Below are 20,031 nucleotides of genomic sequence, written 5' to 3' on the forward strand. Positions count from 1 at the left end.
GGGGCCTGGGCGACAGATGGGCGTGGGGTGTCTCTGTCGAGGCTGGAGGAAGGGCCGCCCGTGGGTCGGGGCACCCGACGGCAGCTCTGGCCTGGGCGCATCTCGCTGTCGCCTTCTTTCAGCGAGCCGGCACGGAGCGGCGGTGTCAAGGGAACAGAGGCCTCTGCCGAGGGGCGGAGTGGGTGGACAGGGAGCGTACTGCTTCCAGAAGTGCATGCGTGCACATTTAGTGTGTGGTCGTGCGTGAGAAGCACAGGGCGACGTGACGCTCTTCGAGCGACTTGGGTCGTGGGGTCCTCCCTCGGTGAGGGGACATCATTGCATACGTGCCCGGACGCGAACACCTGATTCGCGTGTGTTGCTTGTAGGAGAAATCTCAGGCGGACTGTGTTTAAGTCGACTTTCTCAGCGTGATTTATTTCTATTAGTTGTTTGGTACGATTATCACCAGTTACTAATAGGTAATCATCGGTTGCAAATGACATCAAAGTTCGTCAAAGTAGCTGATTAACCTGTGTGTTGCTTTGCCCATGGGTTTTCTGCTTCCCCGACGCTGGTTTCTTGCCTTGGTAAGCCTGACTCTTGTATTGTGGCAGCTGAATATGAGGTTCGCTCGTCCTCAAGATTAAAGCTTCACTGCGTGTCTCGTAAAGGCGTTATGTAAGCCTGCCTGTTGTTTGCCTTGGAATGTTAAGGCAGCCCCTTTTTAGGGTTTAAAGTATAACACACAGAAAAGCTCAAATTCTTCCGTCATTTGCTTTGTCATCTGTTTTTCCAGGCATTCTGCAACATTTCTACATGAATGAATTATTCTGAAATCAAAGGGTGAGAAAATGTGCCAGATACACATGACAGAAATACTGTGGAATGAAGGGCTCTAGAGCTGTTAACTCAGGCAGCAAGTGTTGGGTTTCTGTTACAGGTGGTTAAATTTCTGGTTAGAAGCATTTCTTATCAAAGCCTAATGTTTGTGTCCATTTGTGTTGACAGAAAACTGAGTTATAGTATTTTGTTTGGTTTATGAAACTAGACCCTGGGCTTGTTTATTCTTTTTTATGTGTACACCATTAGTCAACAAACTAATGTCTGTCTATACTACCTTAGAAGTGTTTCTTCTTGTGGAAGAGGAACAAGGGTTGTTACAGAAAAGTGGGTCTTTCTTAATTTTTTTAAAATTTTTTTTGAGTGGGAGTCTCACTCAGTTGCCCAGGCTGGAGAACAATGGCATGCTCACGGCCACTGCAGCCTCAACCTGCTGGGCTCAGGCAATCCTTCTGCCTCAGCTTTCCAAGTAACTGGAACCACAGACACGCACCACCACACCCGGCTAACTTTTTGATTTATTGTAGAGACAAGGTCTCGGCAAGTTGCCCAGGCTATTCTTGAACTCCTGGGCTCCTGCAGTATTCTCACCTCGGCCTCCCAAAGTGCTGGGATTACAGGCATGAGCCACCGCGCCCAGCCTAGGACAGCTTTTTCTTTTTCTTTTTTTTACTTTAAATTTTTTTATTTTAAAGATGTGGGGTACAATACAGGGTTAGATATACAAATCTTCATTATGCAGGTACCCTTTCAGATGAGGTGTGCCCCCCACTCTCCAGGCAGATTCCCACTCCCATTACTGCCAATCCCACATCCCTCCTCCCCCCGTCCCCCAAAGCAGTTTCCTGCTACATCCAATCTTTTTCTTATAGTATTATGATAATTGTACGAGGTCTGCTTATGAGTGAGAACATGTAATTCTCAGTTATTTGCTTCTGTGATAGATTGCTCAGTATTAAAGACTCTAAGTTCATCCAGGTTGCTATGAAGTTCATGATTTTGTCCTTCTTGATGACTGTGTAATATTCCATCGTGTACATGTACCACATTTTAAAAATTCAGTTCTCTTTCTTTTTTTTTTTTTTTTGAGTGGGAGTCTCACTGTGTTGCCCAGGCTGGAGTGCAGTGGCACACTCACAGCCACTGCAGTCTCGACCTGCTGGGCTCAGACAATCCTTCCGCCTCAGCCTTTCAAGTAGCTGGAACTACAGGTGCTTGCTACCATGCCCGACTAATTTTTGATTTGTTGTAGAGACGAGGTCTTGCCAAGTTGCCCAGGCTGGTCTTGAACCCATGGGCTCAGGCAATCCACTCACCTCAGCCTCAGTCCCCTTTCAGTGGGCCTCAGTCCTCTTTCAGTGGGCAGCACGGTTGGTTCCATGTTCTTGCTATTGTGAACAATGCTGCAATAAACATACTGTGTGAAGGCATCTTTTTCATAGAGTGATTTGAGTTCCTCTGGGTATATTCCCAGTAGGGGGATTGTGGGGTTGTATGGAAGGTCGATTTTTATGTCTTTTAGGAATTGTCACACTGTTTTCTACAGAGATTGTACTAGTGTAAACTTGTCCAACAGTGTAAAAGTGTTCCCTTTTCGTGGCATCCTCTCCAGCATCTGTTGTTTTTTGAGTATTGGTGATGGCCATCCTGACTAGAGTTAGGCGATATCTCACTGCAGTTTTAATTTGCATTTCTTTGATGGCTAGTGAGGCTGAGCATTTTTTCTTGTATCTGGTGACTGCTGTAGGACAGCTTTTTCTTTAGAACATTTTGAATGTGTTACATATGCAAATAGATTCTTAGACAGTCACAATGCATATTAGCATATAAAAGACTGTGAGAAATGTAGCAAAGGAAACTGACTTTGTTTAATCCAGTTGTTTTGATATAGGAAGAACAAACTCAGTTTCTCCTACTTTCTCTCAACACAAAATGCTTCTGTGACCCCAGAAAGGTTTCTCCCCACCAGCAGGAAATTGTGCAGCAGATTTGTCAGCAGACAACCAGCTGGGCATCCTCTAATTCAGTCCAGTTCTAACACTGTTTACCTGGTGACAGCATCAGATCCCACAGGTTGAGGGCTCAGTCCCACAAGTCTGCTCCCACTTCTGATGCCAATCACATGCCCCAAGTTGTTCTACCTGTGCTTCTGACTGACTGTCTGTAAATCAGGGTACCATGACTTTGGTTCAGTTATTTGCTAGAGTGGCTCACAGAACTCAGGGCAACGCTTTACTGGTTTATATAAAGGATATTACACAGGACACAGATGAAGAGCCAGATGAAAGAGATGCATGGGCACGGCATGGAAGAAGGGGTACAGAGGAGCCTCGAAGCCTCCATGTGTTCTGCTCTCCAGCAGCTCTCCAAACTTGTCCTTCTGGATTTAGGGCCTACTCAGTAGGCATGATTGATTACCTCATTGGCTGTTAGAAGTCAACTCAACCTTTAGCCCACTTCCTCTCCTAGGAGTTTGGTTTTTCTTGTGACTAGCCCCCCCGTTCTGAGGCTCTCTGGGCCTGCCCCCACTAGTCATCTTACTAGCTTACAAAAGACACTCTTCGCCGGGCTCGGTGGCTCAGCCTGTAATCCCAGCGCTTTGGGAGGCCGAGGTGAGTGAATTGCCTGGGCCACTTGGCGAGACCTCATCTCTACAATCAATCAAAAAAAATTAACCGGACGTGGTAGCGCGTGCCTGTAGTTCCGGCTGCTTGGAAGGCTGAAGTGGAAAGACCACCGGAGCCCAGCAGGTCGAGGCTGCGGTGGCCCGGAGTGTGCCAGTGCACTCCAGTCTGGAAGACGGAGTGAGACTCCAACTCAAAAAAAAGGTTTTAGGAGCTGAATGTCAGGAAATGAAGACTGAAACAAGACATATATATATATTTTATTATAAATCCCATAATATCACCCCAGTACTTGCCAAAAGTATCCCTTCTCCTGGAGCATAAATGGAACATCATAGTTCACAGAATGTTTTTGCGTGTATTATCTGATGTCACCATCCTAGTTCTATGTGAAAACCTAGAAATCACTATTTTTACAGCTAAGGAAACGCAATCGTTACTTAAGCAATTAACTAAAAGAGAAATAGAAGTATCCCCCTATCTTCTGACTTCCAGTTTAAATTGTAAACTCCACTCTCTGCTTTTTTATTTCATAAGAACCTTAAGTCACATACTTCCAACACATGTTCTCTTAGGGAAATTACATACATTTTCTCATGGTTTTAACTGTTTCTTACATGTTGAGGCCTAGCAAAGAGGCTGTGGTCGCTGGAGTGTAGAGCAAGGGAAAGGGAGTAAAGTAAGAAAAGTAAGGGAGACTTCATTGTACAGGGCCCTGTATGCCATTTTAATACTTTAGATTATACTCGGAAATCTCATAGCTGATGACGTTTATTTTCTCTTTAAGGTGGTGAATACTTATTCTGCTAAGAAGCAGTAAAGTACTTCGTGAGTAAAAAGCATGCCTCCCAAGTTCAAGCGCCACCTAAATGACGATGACGTCACTGGCTCTGTGAAAAGTGAAAGGGTAAGTTCAGAATCTAAAACTTTAAAAAAGAAAGTTTCATACTCACCTAGCTGGGTTTGGAAGTCCTGGTCCAGACCCCAGAAAGGTTTCTCCCCACCAGCAGGAAATTGTGCAGCAGATTTGTCAGCAGACACCAGCTAGGCGTCCTCTAATTCAGTCCAGTTCTAACACTGTTTACCTGGTGATAGCATCAGATCCCACAGGTTGAGGGCTCAGTCCCACAAGACTGCTCCCACTTCTGATGCCAATCACATGCCCCAAAAGGTGATTTTCCCAGGGCTAGGCTTATCCATCACACTCCAGATGTGCTGACTCCTGTGATTTTCCCAAATGTGGGAAGCTCATAGCTTATGGTAGTAGGGAACTGCGTTCGCACTCTCCCCTTAAAATAAATAAGAAAGATTCAAAATATATTTTCATTTCCTTTGTAAATAATATTTAAAAATCTAATGTTTATGACTACTATATATTCTAATCCTACTTGTTTTCCTCAAACAATATATTTTAAGCAATATATTTTAAACATATTAAAAGTTTGTGTCACTCGGATTGGTGACTCAGCTGAATTCTACTTCCATTATTGATCAAATCATTATTCTCACTGCTTCTTCTAGTTTTTCAAAGGGAGTTTTATACAAATATACAATATCTGAAGACAAATGTATTAGGAATTCAGAATTTTTCAGATTTTAGAAAGGTAGTTAAGAGCATATTATATAACGTCCTTTTTGGGGTCTGGACCAGCACTTCCAAATATATTAATATTTCTCAGTTAAATGTAGGATTATCTAGCTAAATGTATAAATAAAGTATATAAATAAATTAGCTTGTATCAATTCAGGTCAGGTTTTCCTCAAAAACCTTTTGATTTTCAGAATTTTATGATTTTGGAATTGCAAGTAAAGGATTCTGGACCTGCAATCATCTCTGGTAGTCCAGAGTATCTTTTACATAATGCTTTGATTTCTAGTTTATTCCAGAACATTCTATACAAATGTGTATAAATCCAGAAATTATACAGCATTTTGGAAGACAGCAGTTAATTTGAATGTTGTAGTAAGTTATTTTTAGAATTAGTACTCAATCCATGTTTATTGAGGGAAGGAATTAGTGTTTTTTTTAATCTGGCAACCTGAAGCCCTCTCTCACTTCCTTCTTGCCATTCTTCCATTTTTTAATTTATTCAACAAATATTTATTGGCCACCTACTGTGTGCTAGGCACTGTGCTAAATACTGGAGTGCATGCTCCCTACTCTTGCAAAGCTTTTCGTCTCCTCCACTTTGTTTTCCACACTCCCTTTTGCACAACCTCAGAACTTAATACTATCCACCCTGCCCACCCTGTTATGATTCAGCAGTATCTTAATACAACACAGGAAACATTTGTCTTCATTCTATCCTAAGTCTTTCTACAGTTTTTAAAAATTTGATGATGAAAAGAATTCACCAATAGACTAATTGTTAGTAAACTTTTAAAAGAAGTTTTATATGTATACTTAAAAATATAAAATATGCAGTCTCAATAAGTGCTACCACTGAGACTAACGGCATCACTTTCTGTTTACATTGTTGGTTGATTACTACCGCAATTTATTGTAAAAATAGAATGTTAGGCACCAGAACTGAACAAAATTGACTTTAAATGGAGATCTTCTTTTTGATGTTAATCATATTATGAAGTTTATAACTGATTGATTTCAATAATCTATAAGTAACTTGTAAAAACTTAAAAGTTTTGTCCCCCTTTCCTATTATACTTTTTTTTGGTAACAGCTTTATTGAGCTATAGATCACATATCATATAATTCATACCATTTAAATTGTACAACTCAGTGGGTTTTCGTATATTCACAGGATTGTGCAACCATCACTGCAGTCAATTTTAAGGATATTTTCATTATCCTTGAAAAAAACCACACCCTTTAGCAGTCTTCTCCCTTCTTCCTCATCCCCTCTGCCCTAGGCAACTGTAAACCGATAGATTTGTCTATTCCTGACATTTTATAAATGAATCATATAATCTGTAGCCTTTTGTGACTGACTTCTTTGACTTAATGTCTTCGAGATTCAATATTGTAGTATGTATCAGTTTCCTTTCTATTGCTGAATAATATTTTATTGTGTCAATATACCACATTTTATTTATCCATTCATCTGTTGGTAGACCTTTTTTTTCCTGCTTTTTGTCTATTACGAGTACTGCTGCTATGAATGTTAGAGTGCATGTTTTTGTTTGAACATGTTTTCGTTTATCTTGGGCATATACCCAGAGGTAGAATTGCTGGGTATTATAGTAACTCTACATTAAACCTTTCAAGGAGCTGCCAAACTGTTTTCCGAAGTGGCTACATAGTTTTTACATTTCCATCAGCAATATATGTGAGTTCCAATCCCTCCACATCCTCACCAACAGTTATTATCTGCCTAGTGTTGCATTATACTTTTTTGACATGATATCCTTAGTACTCAATGTTTGTTCAATGTACATGTAAAAAGTCATTGATTTTCATGTATGTTTCTTGGTATACACGCATAATAAACACGTGATGAAATCTTTGTATTGCCATCCTCTAAACCAAATAAACATCATAAATATAATGATTGTTACTTAGCAGCTAGAATATCACTCAATAAATGTTTATTGAAGGAGTTAATTAATGAATTTCCCTGAATATTATTGATTTTTAACATCTTTTCATGTATTCATTGGACATTTTTTCTATTGGGAATTTTTCCCATCCTTTGACTGTCTGTAATGTCTCTTTTTCTAACTGGTTTGCCAAAGGTCTTTATATAATATAGACACCAGATCTTTTGTTTGAAGGTATGTTGTAGATTTTTTTTACCATTCTGTTACTTGTTTTTTAATATCTTGTGTTCTTCAAATTTCACATTTTTATGTAATCACTCAGATTCAGGCCTTCCTTGAGGAAAATAAAAAAAGTAAATTTTTTATGTAATTAACTCCATTAATCTTTTTCTTTCAGACTTCTGAGGTTATGTGTTCTTTCTCATCTTTAGAGTTAAACACTTATCTAAGGTCACATTTTCCTTTAAATACTACTGTGACCATGCCCTAGAGATTTTGATCTATAGTGTTCTAGTGTTTATTCGTTTCTAAATAGTCTGTTCAACTTCCATTTACTTTTTAACACAAGAGTTCACTAGAAGAGTGTTTTCGCTTTGGAGATCAGACAAGACCCAGTGCATTCAGGGTGGTATGGGTGTAGACAGAAGAGTGTTTTAAAATTTCCTTTTGTTATTTGTTTTAATTTCCTTTGAATTATGGCCAGAGAATGTGGCTTGTGCCGTTTTTATTTTTTGGAGGTTATTAAATTTCCTTTGTGGCTTATCCATATTATGTATATTTGAAAATAAAATTTGCTGTTTAGTTTCAAAATTATAGTTTTTTTGGTCTTTGGTTTCTACATCTCTGAAGGATATGGTAAATCCTCCTTATGATTTTTAATGTATCCATTTGTTTTTTAAATTTAAACAGCTTTTATGTATTTTTAAGCTGTGTCATTAGGTATATAAAATTCATTGCTATTAAATCTTCTTGGTGGATTGTGTATTTTATTATTGTAAAATCTTATTTGATGTTTAATGCTTTGTCCTAAAATTCTTCTTTATATTCCTAACTCTAACTTTCTTTTTGTTATAATTTACTGATGTAGCTTTTCTACTTCCCTTTTTTCCATCCTTTATATGACATTTGCTCGTTGTTATTACTGTTTTCACATGACTTTAGTTTGTGTTGATATTTGTTTTAGGTTAATTTCTTTTTTTTTTTTTTTGAGTTGGAGTCTCACTCTGTTGCCCAGACTGGAGTGCAGTGGCACGCTCCCGACCACTGCAGCCTCAACCTGCTGAGCTCCGGCGATCCTTCCACCTCAGCTTTCCAAGAGCTGGAACTACAGGCACACGCTACCACGCTTGGCTAATTTTTTTTTGATTTATTGTACAGATGAGATCTCGCCAAGTTGCCCAGGCAGGTCTTGAACTCGTGGGCTCAGGCAATCCACTCACCTTAGCCTCCCAAAGCGTGGGATTACAAGCTGAGCCACTGAGCCCAACTGGTTAATTTCTTTTAAACGGATATTGGCTGGAACTTTTTTAACTTAATCACGTATAGTTTTTTGTTTTGAAATAGAGACTTTCAAACCATTCACATTTATTGCCGGCAATGAATGCTTTTCACCCTGATCTTTGACTGGCTGCTGATTGTTACTTGGATCTTGGCTTACATTTAACCTCTTCAGAGTGTTTTTTTGGATGTTGTTTTTTTTTATGACAGCAGGGATTTTTTAAGACAGCTTAATCTCATGTCATCACCCTGTCACTTTCTGTCCCGTCACTGTTTTAGTTCTAATTTAATTTAACTAATTTAATTAATAGCATTTGTCACAATGTCATTTTTCTGGGAGAACTCAGACACTTTTGTTCACAGCTGGGACTTGGTACTTAGAAACACATAGAAGATGCTTGGAAATACATGCCAAATGAATCTTGAATATGTCCTTTCAGTTTTTTACTCTAGACTATATATTAATGATTCTGCATAATGATATTTGTATTTCTTCTCTTTTCCTCCTTTTCCCTTTTGCTAGATTGATCATCTTTCCTCATCTCCCTCCTTGCCCCAGAGCCATTTGGTAGTTTGGAAATTTTACTCCCTTTCTTCCTCCTTCCCTCTTTGTCTTTTGTTGCTAACTTTATGTCATCTTGGTAATTTTGAATGTGTTCTCTGACGACATACCAGGAATGGCGTTCCTTCCTTTATAGCCCCATTCCCCTCCTTTGTTCCATCAAGATGAGCATGTTGCCATGCCTTCACAGCCTTCCCTCTCCCACTCCCAGCCTCTGGGTTTTGTTAGAGGACTTTGAGACACAGTTTTTTTTACCTTAAAGTTCTGGTGACATCTTCCTCCATCTTCAAAACCATAGTGCACTATCTTCAAGCCTCTCTTGCTTTGTCACCCGCCCTAAGATATCTCATTATGGATATGCAAATATTCTAGAATCTGAAATTTTTTTTTTTTCTTTTGAGTTGAAGTCTCACTCTGTCGCCCAGACTGGAGTGCAGTGGCTGCTCCCGGCCACCGCAGCCTCGACCTGCTGGGCTCTGGTGATCCTTCCGCCTCAGCCTTCCAAGTAGCTGGAACTACAGGCGTGCGCTACCATGCCTGGCTGATTTTTGATTTATTGTAGAGATGAGGTCTTGCCAAGTTGCCCAGGTGGGTCTCAAACCCGCAGGCTCAGGCAATCACCTCAGCCTCCCAAAGGCACGGGATTACAGGCTGAGCCACCGAGCCCGGCTTTAGAATCTGAAATTTAAAATACTTCTGGTTCCAAGCATTTCAGATAGGAGATTCTCAACCTGTGTACTGTTGGAGTTCTTGTTTGTCTGAAAGGTCTGGGTTTTGGTTTTTAGCCTCCTTTTGGGACTTTATACTTCCCCTTTAGGGAGAGGAGGAGACACCCTTATTTTATCATTGTATCTCAGAATGTGAAAATATAAAGTTGCTTTGGTTTGGAAGATCAGCTTTGTATAAAGGCCTGTTTGTCTGAGTTGCTGAAAAGTAGCCCACGCCTGTTACTGGGCCCTTGTCCCTCAGCTCCAGACCATCCCTCTATGCTCTTTTGCCTCTGCACTTCACACCTTCACTTGTTCTCTGCCACTTGGCTAAGTGAGTTCTGTCGTTAGAGGAGGAGGAGGGTGGGAGGACGGACGGACTTGCTTTTCCCTGACTGCCTCCACTGCCTCACTCCCACACCAGCTTCAGTGACCTTTCTACCTTTTGATCAGTCATAGGATCCAGAGTTGTGAGCATTTTCTTTGGAAAGTCTGCAAATGTTTTTCCACGTCTTATAGCCTCCAGTGAAGGACATGTAAGTGCTTTTCCCTCTTTATGGACACTTGGAGTTAAGGCATTTCAACCAGTATAGAACTTATTTCATTACTCTTCCCTTACTTTTTATAAGCCTTCTGAATGTGGAAACTCAAGTCTCTTTCTTTTTTGGCAGAGAAATCTTTTGGAAGATGATTCAGATGAAGAAGAGGACTTTTTTCTGTAAGTTGTTTTTTTTTACAACTTCATTGGGGTGTAACTGACATACAAAGTACACAATGTAAGAGTTTTGACTTGTATATAGTAGTCCCCCTTATTCATGGGGGATATGGTCCACAACCCCCAGTGGATGCCTGAAATCACAGAGAGTAGTGAACCATATATGTATACACACACACACTATGTTTTTTCCTATATTTACATACCTATGATAAACTTGAATTTATAAATTAGACACAGTAAAAGATTAATGACAGTACTGATAAAAGGAACAATCATACCAACATACTATAATAAAAGTTATATGAATGTGGTCTCTCAAAATATCCTTCTTGTGAGGCTGTGCGATAATGCATGCCGATGTGATGAGATGACGTGAGGTGAGTGAGGGAGGCACTGTGGTGTGACGTTAGGTACTGTTGACCTGATGATACTTCAGGAGGAGGGTCATCTGCTTGGGTGATCCTGGATCGTGGCACCATGGTGATGTCAGTGTTTGGATGTCAGTCACAGATTATATCAGTGACTCATGGGTGGATAGCGTATACAGCATGGATGTGTTGGACAAAAAGATGATTCACATCCCAGGCGGGACAGAGTGGGCAACACAAGATTACTAAGAACAGTGCACAACTTGAAACTTATGAATTATTTATTTCTGTAATTTTTCATTTAATATTTTTGGACCTGCCAGTAAGCTGCAGGCAACTGAAACTATGGAATTATGGGAAGAAAAACCATGGATAAGCGGGGACTACTGTGCTATACACCTGTGAAATCATCTCCAAATTCAAATAATGAACACAGCTATCACCCCACAGCTTTCCTCACAACCCTTGGTAGCTGTTGCTCTCCCAGTCCCTAGGCAACCAATGAGCTGCTTCTCTCACTGTAGTTTGTATTTTCAGAAATTTTATATAAATGAAATCATATAGTATATCCCCCCCTCCTTTTTTAAACTGACTTTTTTTCACTCAGCATGGCTATTTGGGGATTCATCCATGTGTCAGTAGTTTGAGTTATTAAAATTTCTGAGTAGTATTCCATTGTATGAATGTACTGTAATTGTTTTATGCATTCGTTTCTGTATGGATATTTGGACTAGTTCTAGTTTTTGGCTTTTACAAATAAAGCTTCCGTATGTATTTGTGTACAGGTTTTTGTGTGGACACACATTTTATTTTCTAGGAATGGAATGGCTGGTGTAAGTTTACAACAGTAATTATACCATTTTATATTCTCACCAGTAGCGTATGAAAGTTCCAGTTACTCCCTCTTCTCACCAAGACTACATGTATGGCGAGTCTTTTTCCTTGTAGTCGTTCTCATGAGTGTGTAGTGTACCTCACTGTGGTTTTAATTTGCATTTCCCTAATGAAATAGGATGTTGAACATCCTTGAGTGTGCTTCCTTTCCATCCTCATACCTTCTTTGGTGAAGCATTTGTTCCAGTTTTTTGCCCATTTTAAAATTTAGGCTGAGCACAGTAGGTCATGCCTATAATTTCAGAACTTTGGGAGGCTGGGATAGGAGGACTGCTTGAGTTCAAGACCAGCCAGGGCAACACAATAAGACCTTGATGCAAAAAAAAAAAAAAAAAAAAGTTAAAAAGTGTGTCTTCTTTTTAAGTTGTAAGAGTTGTTTTTTTTGTTTTGTTTTGTTTTGAGTTGGAGTCTCACTCTGTCACCCAGACTGGAGTGCAGTGGCCACTCCTGGCCGCCGCAGCCTCAACCTGCTGGGCTCTGGTGATCCTTCCGCCTCAGCCTTCCAAGTAGCTGGAACTACAGGTGCGTGCTACCACGCCCGGCTAATTTTTGATTTATTGTAGAGATGAGGTCTTACCAAGTTGCCCAGGCGGGTCTCGAGCCCATGGGCTCAGGCAGTCTACTCACCTCAGCCTCCCAAAGTGCTGGGATTACAGGCTGATCCACCTAGACCGGCCAAGAGTTTTTAAAAATATATTCAAGATACAAGTTATTTGTCAGACGTGTGTTTTGCAAATATTTTCTCCAAATCTGAAACTTAACCTCTTCTTCCTTATAACAGTATTTTTTAAGGTTCAAGTTTTGATTTTGATGAAATCAATTTATGGAAATTTTTTTCTATTGTTTTTTGGTATCATATTTAAGAAATTGTTTTCAAACTAAGATTTTCATCTATGTTTTCTCCTAGGAATTTTATGGTTTTGACTTTTCATTTAGGCCTTTCATCTATTTTAAGTTAATTGCTACATATTGTTGAGGTAACAAGGAAGAATTAGGAATAGGGACATGTGATCATTCAGTTGTTCCATCATCACTATAAAAAGATTATTCCTTCCCCCATTGAATTACCTTGGTATCTTGTCAAAATTAATTCACCTGGGCCGAGCTTGGTGGCTCAGTCTGTAATCCCAGCACTTTGGGAGACCAAGGCAAGTGAATTGCCTGAGCCTGTGGGTTCGAGACCCACTCGGGCAACTTGACGAGACCTCGTCTCCACAATAAATCAAAAAATTAGCCGGGTGTGGTAGCGCGCACCTGTAGTTCCGGCTACTTGAAAGGCTGAGGTGGAAGGATCGCCGGAGCCCAGCAGGTCGAGGCTGTGGTGGCCAGGAGCATGCCACTGCACTCCAGTCTGGGCAACAGAGTGAGACTCCAACTCAAAAAAAATAGTAATAATTAATTTACCTGATCCATCCTTTGCAATTAAGATTAAAAAGGGCTCTCATACATGTTTAGGTTTAGATTTATAAAATCAGGAAGGACAACATTGTTGTGGGGTTTTTCTCTGGGAATTGTAGAGGGATATGCTTGAGAGGAAACATTTATTCTTACTTTGTTAAAATGTTGTGACATAGTGTTCATGAAACAATGAACAAAAAGCTTACAGGATAGAAAGCAAATTTAATGACAGGAAATAGTATCATTTTTGGCAGGAATGTCAGGTAATGTGGGGAGATAATTTTCTGCAGATAATAAAATTGCCATAGAATCACAAAGCTATAATGCTACTTATGGTGAAAAGCCTTAGACTAGAGCAATTATTGCCTGTCAGAAAGGAACTCCATTATTGAAAAGGCCAGATGTTTGGGCAAATAACTAATTACCTGAATGTAAGTTAGATAATTTTTATCAGGAACGTTCTTTGAACCAATGATGTACTGCTAGAGGTTCCACTCCCAAATAATGCTGTACATCTTCCAAAGGGCCTGACAACTAAACTGGCACCATTTGAAATGCAATTCCAGGCCAGGCTTGAGTAAGGTTCTTACGGCTGTGATGCCAGCACCTTGGGAGGCTGAGGCAAGAGGACCACTTGAGGCCAGGAGTTAGAGACCAGCCTGGATAGCTTAGAGAGACCCCGTATCTGCAAAAATTACAGAAATTAGTTGGGTGTGGTGGCACTTGACTGTGGTCCCAGATACTTGACAGACCAAGGTAGGAGGAATGCTTGAGCCCAGGAGTTCAAGGCTGCAGTAAGCTATGATTGTATCACTGCACTCCAGCCTGGGTGACAAAGCAAGATCCTGTCTCTACAAAAAAAAAAGTAGAAAGTAAAAGGGCTGGGTGCAGTGGCTCACTCCTATAATCCCAGCACTTTGGGAGCCTGAGGTGAGAGCATTGCCTGAGCCCATGCGTTCGAGATCATCCTGGGCAACTGGCAAGACCTCATCTCTACAAAAATTAGCTGGGTGTGGTGGCGCGTGCCTGTAGTTCTAGCTACTTGGAAAACTGAGGCAGAAGGATCACCTGAGCTCAGCAGGTCGATGCTGCCATGGCCATGAGCGTGTCACTGCACTACAGCCTGGGCAACAGAGTGAGACTCCAACTCAAAAAAAAAAAAAAAAAACAGTAAAATAAAGTGCAGTTCCATACACTGTACTTTTGTCTTTGTGCTAAAAGGGAGACAAATCAAATAAAGTTCTTTAAACAATTTTTAAAAATTAATTTACATAGTAAATCATAGTAGCAGTATTTGCAATAGCCTAAAGGTGGAAACAACCCAAGTGCCCATCAACAGATGAATAGATAAACAAAATGTGTACTATACATAAATGGATTGTGATTCAGCTTTTAAGAGTTTAGAAGGAAATTCTGGCAATTGCTACATCGTAGATGAACCTTGAAGACATTATGTTAAGTGAAAGCCAGTCATAAAAGGAAAAATAATGCACAATTCCATATTAGGTACCTAGCATAGTCAGATTCATAGAGACACAAAGTAGAAAGGTGGTTGCCAGGAGCCAGGAATGGTAGCCCACACACCTGTAATTCCTTCTGCTTGAGAGGCTGAGGCGGCAGGATTGCTTGAGCCCAGGTGTTCAAGGCTACAGTGAGTAATAATCACACCACTGTACTCCAGCCTGAGCGACACAGTGAGACTCTGTCCCCACCCCCTAAAAAAAACAGAATAATTGTTGCCAGGGAATGGGTAGTGTTTAATGGGTACAGAGATCAGTTTTGCAAGATGAAAAAGTTTTGGAGATGGATAGTGGTGATGTTTGCAGCACTGACAACAGAAGGATCAGCCTGGGCAACAAAGTAAGACTCCGACTCGATAGATAGATAGATCGATAGATAGATAGATAGGCAGGCAGGCAGACAATAAATAAATAGATAGTTGAATGGATGGATGGACAGACATGTGCTTGCCTTTCATAGGAAGCTTTATAATACTTCTACAATCATGATTAAGCAAACCATGAGCTAAGAGTGGTGGGCTGCAGGCATCTGGTCATGAGTTTTGATGACCATTTCTCTACCTTCAGTGAGCTAAGAGGATGGGCTACAGGTGTCTGGTCATGAATTTTGATGACCATCTCTCCATCTTCCAAGGACCGCCTGAATAGTTATTGCCTAACTAGATTTGGTTTCTCTTAGAACATCATGTCTATGTTTTGGGTAATTCCTATTGTTTCTGTGATTCATTGCACTGGTAGATCCACATTCCAACCTGCAAAGTGGTCAGGTCTGGTTTGTCAAATGGAGGTCATGTACTGACAAGAAAGATGTCTAATGCTTACCCTATTTTAATTTAAACTGCCTACAAGAAACTTATCTATGTTTAACCTGCACTGAATAACCTATGTCAAATGTACTTGATGCCACAGAACTGTGCACTTTAAAATGGAAAAATTGTTAAATTTTGTGGTGTATATATTTACCACAATAAAAATTTTTTAATTGATCATATATACGTGTGACTCTGTTTCTGGACTCTGTGTCTATCTTGCATCAAAACCAAACAGTCTTGATTATTTTGACTTTATAATAAGTTGCAAGGTAGTATAGTGTATGGCCTCCAACTTTACACTTTATTGTCAAAATCCTGTTGACTACTGATGGCTTTAAGCATTTTAATATAAATTTTAGAACATCTTATCAGTTTCTACAAAAAGCCTGCTGGAATGTTAGTTGAGATTGCATTGAGGCCGCACTCAGTGACTCAGCCTGTAATTCCAGCAGTGTGGGAGGCTGAGGTGAGTGGATTGCCTCACGTGTTCAAGACCAGCCTTGGTAACTTGGCGAGACCTTGTCTCTATAGTAAATTTAAAAAACTAGCCAGGCAAGATAGTATGCATCAGTAGTTCTGACTACTTGGAAGGCTGAGGCAGAAGGATCGTCGGAGCCCTGCAGGTCGACGCTGGAGTGGCCATGAGTGTGCCACTGCACTCTAACCTGGGCGACAGAGTAAGACTCCAACTCAAAAAATAAAAAGGAAAAAGAGAAAGAGAGATTGCATTGAATCTATAGATGAATTTGGGGAGAATAACCATCTTAATAGTATTGAGTTTTCTGACTCATGAACATGGTGTATCTTTTTTTAAAATCTAGGTCCTGAATTTCTCTCAGCAATATTTTGTAATTTTCAGTGTCCAGATGTTGTATATTTATTTTTTGCTAAATTTATCCTTAAGCATTTTCATACTTTCTGATGCTATTTTAAATGACATTTCAAATGGTATTTCAAAATTTTTAAATTTTTTTCTTCATTGCTAGTAAATTGAAATATAATTGATTTTTATAAATTAACCTAGTATTCTGCAGTCTTGTTAAACTCACTTATTAATTCTAGTATCATTTTTATGGCTTTCATTGGATTCTCTATATAGACAATTATGTTGTCTGCAATGAAAACAATGTTACTTCCTATTCTTTTTTAAAATTTTGATTTTCTTAGAGACATTTTTCTCACTCTGCCACCCCAGCTGGTGTGCAGTGGCACAATGATAGCTCACTATAACCTTGAACTCCTAGAACAGTTCTCCTCAAATGATTATCCTGCCTCAGCCTTCCGAGTAGCTGGGACTACAAGCAGTGCCACCATGCCCTCACCACCATATCCAGCAAATTTTTTTTTTTTTTTTGTAGAGACAAGGCCTAGGCTGATCTTGAACTCCTGGCTTCAAGTGATCCTCCCACCTCAGCCTCCCAACGCACTGAGATTACACCTGGCCCACATCCTCCTATTCTATACGTATGCCATTTATTTCTTTACCTTGCCTTATTGCTCTGGCTAGAACCTCCAGTACAATATCGAATAGAAGTAGTAAAAGAAAATGTCCTTGTTTTGTTCCTGTTCTCCTATAGAGGAAAACATTTATCCTTTCACTACTAAGTTTAATTTTCAGTGTAGGTTTTATTTGTAGATGCCTTTTATCAGGTTGAGAAAGTTTTCATCTAATCCTAGTTTGCTAAGACTTTTTATCGTTAATGGATAATGGATTTTGTCAAGCATTTCTTCTGCACCTATTGAGATGATCATGGTTTTTCTTTTTTTGTCCATGAATGTGGTGTATTATGTTGGTTTATTTTGGAATTTTAAACCAACCTTACGTTCCTGGAGTAAATCCTATTTGATTTACTTTTCAAGTTCTTTTAAAACATTACTGGAATCAATTTGCTAAAATTTTGTTAAGGATTTTGCGTCTGTGTTCATGAGAGGTACTTTGTTGGTTGATAGTTATGATCTTTTCTTGTTATATCTTTGTCTGGTTTTCATCATATATTAATGCTGAACCCAAATAATAAGTTGAGAAAGTTTGTCTTCAGTTTTCTGGAAGAGTTTATGTAGCATTTGTAGTTTTCTCTTTATTAAATATTTGCTAGAATTTGCTACTGAACCCATTTAGTCCTGGAATTTTCTTTCTGGGACTTTTTAACTTTTGATTTAAAAGTAATTTTAGACTTATGGAAGAGTGGCATAGACAGTTTAGAGAGTTCTTGTGTATGCTTCATTTAACTTTCCTTAATATATCATACATTTGTCTGTAGTGATGTCCTTCCCCCTGTTTTTTTTTTTTTGTTTGCTTTTTTTTTGAGTTGGAGTCTCACTCTGTCGCCCAGACTGGAGTACAGTAGCATGCTCCCGGCCACCGCAGCCTCGACCTGCTGGGCTCTGGCGATCCTTCCACCTCAGCCTTCCAAGTAGCCAGAACTACAGGCACGCGCTCCCACGCCTGGCTAATTTTTGATTTATTGTAGAGATGAGGTCTTGCCAAGTTGCCTGGGTGAGTCTCGAACCCGCGGAGTCAGGCAATCCACTTGCCTTGGCCTCCCAAAGTGCGGGGATTACAGGCTGAGCCACCGAACCCAGCCTCCCCCATTTTTTTTTTCCTGTTCAGTCTGGCTAGAAATTTATTCATATATAATTTTCAAAAAACCATCTTTTAATTTTGTTTTTATATAACTATTTTAAAGTCCCATGTTACTTAATAGATGAAACAAACATAGCTGCTGCTGCTGCTTCATCTTTTTTTTAAAGTCAGGGTCTTACTCTGTTTCCTAAGCTGGAGTACAATAGCAAGATTATGACCCACTGCCACCTTGAACTCCTGGGCTCAAGCAATCCTCCTGCCTCAGCCTCCCTTCCAAGTAGCTGGGACTATAGGTGCATACTACTACACTCAGCTAATTTTGTTATTTTTTTGTGGAGACAAGTTCTTGCTATGTTGCCCACGCTGGCACTGCTTCTCTCTATAAAACCTAGGTTGGGTTAATTTTAATTTAATAATTTTCAGATTTTATTTTCAAAGCTGCGTTTCTGTTGGCCAGTTCTTGCCTAATTTTTAGAAATGACCTCCAGTTCATAATACCAGTTTTCTTTATGAATTTCATTGTTTGGGCCAGGAGCGGTGGCTTACACCTGTAATCCCAGCACTTTGGGAGGCCAAGGAGGGCCGATTGCTTGAGCCCAGGAGTTGGAGACCAGCCTGGACAGCATAGTGAAATCTTGTCTCTACAAAAAAATTAAAATTTTAGCTGGGCATGGTGGCATGTGCCTGTAGTCCCAGCTACTCAGGATGCTGAGGTGGAAGGATCACCTGAGTCCAGGAGGTCAAGGCTGCCATGAGCTGTGTTCATCGTGATCATGCCACTGCACTCCAGCCTGGGCAACAGAGTAAGACTCTGATTAAAAAAAAAAAAAAAAAGAAGAAGAAGAAGAAAGAAAGAAAAGAAAAGAAATTCTATGTTGAACATCATTTTGGAATGGTTGGTTGGGAGGGAATATTGTTCCAGTATTCCAAGAAGAAGAAGAAGAAGAAAGAAAGAAAAGAAAAGAAATTCTATGTTGAACATCATTTTGGAATGGTTGGGAGGGAATATTGTTCCAGTATTCCAAGACTCAGTTGGAACTTTAAAGACCTTAAGGAGAAAGCTTAGAGGCAAAATGATGTATTCATATTTGTAAATTATGTTAAATAAGTTTCAGTAGGTAGTTTGATTTTTTTTCTCCAAAAATGTTTTTAATAGCTACGTTTTTTTCACCTCCTTTAGAAATTGTCATATGTCTAGAATTTTAAGAACCAAGTTTCTTTTGAGTTTTAGGGATCATATCTTACTCCTCTGTCTTTAGAAGAAGAATAATTATTTGAAAAATCCAAAAGTAGCCAGGCTTGGTGGCTCAAGCCTGTAATTCTAGTACTTTGGGAGGCTGAGGCAAGAGGATTGCTTGAGTCCAGGGGTTCAAGGCCAGCCTGGGCAATATGGCGAGACCTCGTCTCTACAATAAATAAAAAAAAATTAGCCAGACATGGTGGTGCACGCCTATAGTTTCAGCTGCTTGGAAGGCTGAGGTAGGACCACCTGAGCTCAGCAGGTCGAGGCTTCAGTGGCCATGAGCGTGCCACTGCACTCCAGCCTGGGTGACAGAGTGAGGCTCCAACTTAAAAAAAAAAAAAATCCAAAAGTTTACATTCTGAGCATATGAAAATGGATTGTTTAAGGTGAGATACACTTGAGTATAATAAAGATAAAATAATTTGAGAAGTGTTACTGTTTCCTTAGTCTTTTTCCCTTTTGCTATGTTGATAAGTTCAAGATGAATAATCAAAAAAATACTTAAAATTTTTAGTGTTTTGAATGAATTTTTCTCTCTATCCGTCTCTTAGTCAGCATTTCATCATATCCTGAATTCAAGGTGAATTGCACTTTTAGTTGTTCTACAGTTGACCATAAAGGTATTTACATTCATTGGCAGTTTAGTTGTTATCATATTTCAGAGTTTTATGATGGGAACAAAGTGTGTATAGCCAAGGATTTTAAAACTGTAGTTTCTCTAAAATTCTTTTTTTTTTTTTGAGTTGGAGTCTCACTCTGTCACCCAGACTGTAGTGCAGTGGCC

General features: G+C 39.7%; 1 protein-coding gene across 5 annotated transcripts in view; it reads left to right on the plus strand.

Annotated features, from left to right (window-relative positions):
* VAMP4 (vesicle associated membrane protein 4) overlaps positions 1-20,031 on the plus strand; it is a 38,383-nt gene that overhangs the window by 277 nt on the left and 18,075 nt on the right. For 4 of the 5 annotated variants that reach the window (XM_008056246.1, XM_021711441.1, XM_008056249.1 and 1 more), the window contains exons 2-3: positions 4,234-4,353; positions 10,382-10,428. In XM_008056246.1, coding sequence (XP_008054437.1) covers positions 4,288-4,353; positions 10,382-10,428 — 113 coding nt within the window. In that variant the 5' untranslated portion in view covers positions 4,234-4,287. Of the gene's footprint in view, positions 1-550; positions 570-4,233; positions 4,354-10,381; positions 10,429-20,031 lie in introns of those variants that run through there. The other variant, XM_008056248.1, reaches the window with a different exon arrangement.

Source organism: Carlito syrichta, unplaced genomic scaffold, assembly GCF_000164805.1.
Source record: "Carlito syrichta isolate Samal-C Ts95f unplaced genomic scaffold, Tarsius_syrichta-2.0.1 Scaffold302299, whole genome shotgun sequence".
NCBI classification, from domain to species: Eukaryota; Metazoa; Chordata; class Mammalia; order Primates; family Tarsiidae; genus Carlito; species Carlito syrichta.